The sequence below is a fragment of the Eurytemora carolleeae genome, unplaced genomic scaffold (assembly GCF_000591075.1).
Source record: "Eurytemora carolleeae unplaced genomic scaffold, Eaff_2.0 scaffold94, whole genome shotgun sequence".
Lineage (NCBI taxonomy): Eukaryota > Metazoa > Arthropoda > Copepoda > Calanoida > Temoridae > Eurytemora > Eurytemora carolleeae.
In genome coordinates this window covers 50,250-58,027 of record NW_019396036.1, presented here as the reverse complement: position 1 = coordinate 58,027, position 7,778 = coordinate 50,250, and the positions used below count along the sequence as shown (strand labels likewise).

The window sequence follows — 7,778 nt, the reverse complement described above, 5'->3', positions numbered from 1 at the left end:
ATTGTATTGAAATATACGACGACTTCATTGTATTGAAATATACGACGACTTCATTGTATTAAAATATACGACGACTTCATTGTATTGAAATATATGACGACTTCATTGTATTGAAATATACGACAACTTCATTGTATTGAAATATACGACGACTTCATTGTATTGTAATATACGACGACTTCATTGTACTGAAATATACGACGGCTTCATTGTATTGAAATATACGACGACTTTATTGTATTAAAATATACGACGACTTCATTGTATTGAAATATACGACAACTTCATTGTATTGAAATATACGAGGACTTCATTTTTTAAAATATAAGATGACTTCATTGTATTGAAATATACGACGACTTCATTGTATTGAAATATACGACGACTTCATTGTATTGAAATATTGGAACATAATTTTTTTTTTGTAGAACCACATTCAGCTAATTTTTTATTGTCATCGCTAAGATTGGAAAATGATATTTCAACAATTTACAAGATTAATTATAATTTCTTTCACTCCGTTCCATCTAACCATGAGACAGGGAGTTAAAAAACATGGGAATTAAAAGACGATATTTAAGATAGTTTTTAAACGTGGTTTTATTTTATTAAGGATCCTGCATCCTACAGGGTCAAAATATTTTCAATAAAGGTTGCTAACACTCACATAAATATATTTGAGAATGTTTCAACTACTTCTTTTAAACAAATACTTTATAGTAAACTGAACACTTTCGGGGCTCCAGCCTCCAATAAAGTTTAAGTAAATATTTTTGAGGTAAAAACAAAAACCATTGCGTTACCGTACTTCATAGCAGTCTGGATAATAATTATAATAATAATAATAATGATAATGATAATGATAATGATAATGATAACGATAATGATAATGATAATGATAATGATAATGATAATGATAATGATAATGATATTGATAATGATAATGATAATGATAATGATAATGATAATGATAATGATATTGATAATGATAATGATAATGATAATGATAATGATAATGATATTGATGATAATAGTAATGATCATGATCATGATCATGATTGATGATGATTGATAATGATTGATGATGATTGATGACGATTGATGACGATTGATGGTGATTAATGATGAGTGATGATGAGTGATGATGATTGATAATGATTGATATTGATAATGAATTTATGCAACAATACCGGTAGGACTTATGACCTCGCAGCTTCTCTATTTTGATTTTCAGATTAGGATGAGTAAATGAGAAAAGCTTAGTTACATTTTAGAAATTCAAAATGTTCTTGTTCTTGTCAATAAATAAATATAGTACAGCAGTTATGCTTGAAAACACGTGAAATTTACTGTAATTTAACGTGTCTCCCCCCCTAGCCTCCCCCCCTTCCTCAGTAGATAAATAGATAAAAGAAATTGAACCTGATCATTTGTCCAAGGTTGATACTCCATCTGTTCTCCGTGTACTGAGAGAGAACGTGAGCAGGGTTAAGGTTCTACTACTGGCTCTGATACCGGAGCTAAACAAGGAGGATTGGAACCAGACTATACAGGAGCATAGAACTGTTGCTGCTAACAGCGTTCTAGGTAAATATTCAATTCTTTATTTTTCCATATTTTCTACAAAAAAATAGATATTTGTAAAAGAATTAAAGGAACTACAGACGTAGTTACAAGTTCCCTCCGCTCGACTCCTAGATTGGTAGGCTCGAGTCACAATAGTACATGTAAACCTTTGCAAAAACACTAAACTAAACACTTAAATATATATTTTACTAGCTTGGGAACCCGGCACTGTCCAGGTTACTCATACTTAATCTCGCCGTTTACCCGCACTTGGTCAAATATTAGGATTTTTCCCCTGTAAAAGTTGACCCACTAAACTTAGAATCTCAAGACGAAGCTAAGAACATTTCCGTGGTTTTATCGAGTTTTGCAATTAAACTTTGAGACATATCGGTACAGAGGTTCATGAGTTATGATCGGACAAACATACATACAGACACACAGAGATTACAGCTATTACAAAAGGTAGAATGACAAAAGGTAGAACGATCATAAGGTAGAACGACAAAAGGTAGAACGATCAAAAGGTAGAACAAACAAAAGGTAGAACGTTCAAAAGGTAGAACGTTCAAAAGGTAGAATTACAAAAGGTAGAACGTTCAAAAGGTAGATTTTTCCAAATTAATTTTTTTTTAAATGTCCCAAAAAAGTCAAAAAATAATGATTCTTATTTATTAGGACTAATTTTTTATTTTACAAATGTACATGATTTTAATCCATGCCAATAATTGTGGCAAGCTGTTTCATATAGTCTGGTGCAGGGCTATTATTATACATTTCAGTCATGTTTTTAATCTTTGTACGTTTATCTCTTGCGAGCGTTCTCAGTGCTGTTTGCATCACACTGGCTGAATCAAGAAGAGTTTTCCTTGACAGGGATTCTTCACGTATGAAGTTGGTGATAATAGTCCAGAGGTTGTTGTAGGCCTCGTTTGAGTTGTTGGTTGTAGGAATATCCTCCCTAACCTCCATCCCCTTGTTCCACAACGTAAACTTGAATAGGGGATCTTTCCTGGCCCTGTTTCTGGTCATGGGCAGCTTGCCAATCCAGGTCCTATCTAAGTAGGCAACAAACAACCTAACCTCCTCTGACCAGTCAGGCCACAAATCTTCATGTTCCTCTACATACTCCAGGATAACATTCTCATAGACCTGTGGATAAAAAAGATGGTTGGATCAAGTTTGGCCGTAATTGAAAATGTCAATTTTAATTCTAAGAATAACCTTAACAATATCCTTAGGAGGAACATATGCCAGACTGTAGAGCATGCCAACAAAGAGCTGAAACTCAGGAGACTGGTTAAACAAATCCACAATTTTCTCTGTCTGGATATGAGGAAATATAGCTTTGCGAAAATGGAACTCACACCCATTGACATCAATGTCTGGGTACATCTCCTGGAAGGCAGTAATGTTTGCAGTCTCAAAGTCAACCAACAGGTGCCTGACATTCACGTTGGATCCAACCTTCTCCTTGATTGCATTCCAAAACATAGAGTAGATATCAGCAGATTTTCCTGGCAGAAGTCCAAAGGCAGCCGGAATGGACCTACCATTCGACAGTCTAGCCTGCAGGATAAAAACCTAAAGTAAAGGTTTAGTTTAGATTGGCTCAGTTTGTCTAATTTATTTTGGTCTATAAGTTAAATTTTGTCTAACTCAAAATATGGTATGGTTAGGTCATAGAATTCATTAAGTAAGCAAAAGAGTTGGTTATTATCTTGCCTGAACAAAGGGATGTGGAGCTGTTTTGAAGGTTCCATCCACACTCCAGCCGGCACACTTCTTCAACACTTCTGCGCTATGTTCTTCACATTTATATATATATATATACATAAATAAATGACAAATTGATAATAAAAAAATTAGGAATAAAAACAGACACCTGACATGAATACTAGAATGGTGCCATCTTCTGTATCGCTGGTCCAGGACGCCAGCTGTAGAAACTATCCCCCCTCCTAGAGTTTCAGAATGGAAATGAGTTGTTGCCACAAATTCAAATTTGTTTTACCCATATCTTTGCAACCTGATATTAAAGACCTTTGATATTTCAAACTATGAAGTCTTTTAGATCAAATAGTCTAAGTTAGAAATATCGTCAGTTTACACCATCAGATTGCAAACATATAAGAATACAAAATCAAAAATTATTCATTTTTCATAATTGGAGTAAATTTTTGATGAAAAACATTACCTTTGTTTTAGTCATAGAATCGGGAATATCCAGAGTGTTCTCCCATGTTTTTGGCACAGGAGGCCTTGGATTAACTCTATGGCGCTCTCTCCTCACTGCCTGGGCAAATGAATCGCTAGATCGCATGCCATGAACTACAACTGGAGTCTCAGATGCCAGTATGGCGTTGCTGACATCTCCAAGAATACGTCTTGGGGCTATTGATGGATTCTCAGAAGCTTTGATGATGGCTGCCATTTCTGTAGCCCTTGCCATCTTGCATACAAGATTGTTAGCATGATCGTGCTTTTGTTCATTCTGAAGAAGGTTGGTAGAGGGGCGTGACATTGCCCGCCCCTTGCACCCCTTCTTGAATTTCTGGCATCGCCAGAACTCTGTTTCATTCTTAATTTTCTCAAAATCATATTCATATTTCTGGTCGTCAATCAATGTTCTTTTCTTCTTTTGATTCATCCCATAGTTGACCAACCTCTCCATGCTGAATTCAACCGAGAAATGCAGTTTTGTGAATTTTTTTTTAAATTCGCAGATTTTCTTGTAAAAAATTCGACCATGGGTTGCAAAGATATTGGGATTAGAAAATCAGAGTTTGTGGCAAAGACTCAATTCCTTTCAGTCTAGATCCTTCTCATAGGCACAAACTTTTCTTTTTACGCATTTGGGGTTCCTCGGACTCAAGTTTAATATTCATATCCATATTCTTTCAATATTCTTTGAAGTAGGGAATCATCTTTAAAATATTGTTTGTTCAGGAGGAGAATGTTTGAAGTTTGATGTTCAAGAATAGTATCCCTAGTCTCCGGTATGGGCGGAGTAAACCTCTGTATATCCTCTTAGATACAAGATATTTTACAGAGAATATCTTGAATTGTTCCGAAGTCTATAAACAAGATATATAAATACTGTTCCAATCCTACTACCCTGCTATTAAACACATAAAAAGAATAAATGTTTACAGAGAAATATATGAAACATACAAGTTTTTAGAACGTAAATATTGTTTAAATGTTTCATTGCTTAGCAAAGATAAATAATTGTCATGAAATGGTATAGAGCAACTTGAAAGAGAACTTTTTTTTGTTTAAAAATATTTTTTATATCTTTACTTTTTCCATCTTATATATACTTTGTTTGGGTGTCTGTCTGTCTGTTTGTATCCAATAAAAGTAAAAAATGAGAGAGTTTGAGAGTTTATTAAACAAACTATTTTATTCAAATCTTTTTAAAGAAAACCCGGAGAATTTTGTGTACATCAGATTCAGAACCAGTAGCCTAAGACAGAGTATCGGTCATGAAACCCAGGATTGGTAACCCGGTTGGTCATGAAAGAGAAATATTTTTGTTAAGACATATTTTTTATATCTTTACTTTTTTCCAATATAATATACTTATATCCTATAAACGTCAACACGGCTGAACTGATCGTGCCCAAATTTTGTACGTGACCTCGCATGACCCTTGGGAAGGTTTATGATTGCAGAATTACAAAAAGTTTTATCAAAAACCTTTTGATTTTTTAATTTTTGTGAAATTTAAAAAAAACGCAAGAAAAATTATACTGTACTTAAGAGGCCACAATTAAAAGCATAATTTTCTTAAATTTAAATCCATATAAAAACTGCATCTCTTAGAAACAGCAGCCGAGTTCTAGAGATGTTCTACTATCCACATATCAATCTCTAGATGAAATTACTATATCAAGAAGGAGATATGCTTGGGTTTAGGTTTTAAAAACAAAATAAAATACACTATCGATATTGTTTTGCTTTTAAGTATATGCTCTCTTTTTATTAAACTGTAAACCTATCACACCCGACATTCTGTCAAATTACCAGTCATTGAAAACATGTAAAATTCCTATCTACTAGAATTTTAGAAGTTTAGATTTTGCAGTTCCCAACAAAATGTATATTTATAAAACTTTTATAAAATTACAACTTGCTGTTAATAAGTTAATTGTATAAATTCATCATAAAGAGAGTCACCGGTTGGTTAGACAAAATCTGTAAAATCCTCCTGAGGCCGAATTTAATGAATTTAAGCCGCGGCTTAAATTTGAATCGTTGCTCATATATGGTTGGTTCCACTTAAAATAGTATTCAATGTTTCAATATTTAAACCGGTGCTCAATTGAAACCGTTTTTGGCGGATTTGAGAAGCGACTCAAACTGATTACGTGCATTCCTATAGACTTGATTTTGAAAATTTATCTTTTTTAAATAATTTAAAAATGACGAAGAAATATGTTACGAATCTTATAATCGGTTATCTTTATGTTTTCTGGGACTAGCACTAGTTAATTACAGACAGATCTTTATGTGAAAGAAAAACCATCAAAAGTTAGCAAAACTTTGAGCTGAGATAAAAACTGCAGTGAATAATAATTAGGAGAGAACCTAAAATAATCTAATTAACATCTATTCAAAGAATATGACTTATAAACATAGATACAGATTGTTAAGATCCGACACAGTTGGTATATCGGCAATTTTAACTATTATAGTATATTTTGTTTAAATTATTAATTGGTGCATGCCGGATTCACAATTATCAAAATGTGGATGATATCGTCGCTTTTCCAGCTATTTTACTTATATCTTTGCAACCTGATGGTGTAGGTCATCTGGAGTAGTCCGTTTCGGTAGTAGTCCAGTATGCATGTATATTGTATGTTCAAATATATTGGGGTAAAAAATAAGAGTTAGAAGCATGAGTTCAATTCCTTTGTTCTATCCAATTGAAATATTCATTTTCACTTAGTTTTAAGAAGATCGTAGACGTCATTTACAGTTAGCCTACTTTTATAGATTGGAATGTCCATGGTAACCTTAAATTATTTTCTGATCAAGGATTACGTGAAATATTCTATTTTTATTTCTTAAAATTTAATGCCTGGTTGCGAGTGTAGATTTTCAGCTAAAAATCTACGTCAACCTTGCAGTGACAAAGGTTTTCAAGGGTACTGTTTGAATCAGACGTGCCACTGCATGCAAATGGAGGGTCACCTGAAATAGGTCCTCAGCGAGTCCCTTAAATTTTAAGGCTCTGATACAAATATCTGCATAATTAAAGTTGTTCTCGGATGGATATTTTTGACGCGGAAATATTTCGAATGTTCTCGCAAAGTTAAGAGTGATGTAAAAGAATAACTTTCCACAAAATTATAGGCATTTATATCCCCAAAACCTAAAATATTTGATAACGTGAAGGCCCCAAAACACCAATGGTAAAATGTACCAAAACTTTAATTGTAAAACACCAAATGTATGAACACAGTTTTACATTTATTATATACTTAGTATAAAGTTTACACTATACCACCTTTAAAACTCAAATATTATTCTTTAAAGGGAGTGTTCGCAAAAATATAAAAGGGCTAAACTCAAATTGAATTTGAATCGAATGGTATTTCAATATGCTTTTTTTTATCAGATATTAGAGTGATGCGAAAATTGTAAAATCATTCGTTGCGCTCACAGCGGAGAATCCAGTGAAACCCCGTATTTGCTCAAAAGTTTGAAGGAAGACACCTAACGATGGACGTGTTCGTTTATTTAATTCTGTTCGTTTTTTTTAAATTTTTAATTTCTTTAATTTTAAATTTTAATTTTAATTTTAAATTTTTTAATTTTTAATTCGTTCGTTTTCAAAATTATCGTTAATTTTCCATCTATTTCGTTCGTTTTCTCACTGAACGATCGTCCAGTATAACCGTTCGTTAATTAAAACGTTCGTTAAGTAAAATCGTTAATTAAATAAAATCGTTCATTCAGAGTTAAAAAACGACCCTTTTTTAATTGTTTGTTAGAAAACAATTTTTTACGAAGAGTATAAGTACGTTGAGAAAGAAAAACTATCGTTTTTTCAAATTTGTTCGAATGATTTCGTTAACGCTTCTGAACGAAACTCTTTTTAACGAAAAATTTCGTTTATTCTCAAAAATTGAGTCCGTTGAAAAATATTATTGTCGTCCAAAGTACACGCATCTTATGAAAATAAAAATATATATTCAAGG

General features: G+C 32.9%; 1 protein-coding gene across 1 annotated transcript in view; it reads left to right on the top strand.

The window, feature by feature from the left end:
* The window catches only part of LOC111698875 (S-methyl-5'-thioadenosine phosphorylase), a gene marked incomplete in the record, with an annotated part of 39,024 nt that extends 34,266 nt beyond the window's left edge, over nt 1-4,758 (top strand). The window contains 2 exon segments of the mRNA XM_023469347.1: nt 1,440-1,587; nt 4,516-4,758. Coding sequence (XP_023325115.1) covers nt 1,440-1,587; nt 4,516-4,550 — 183 coding nt within the window.
* Between the last annotated feature and the right edge of the window lie 3,020 nt (nt 4,759-7,778).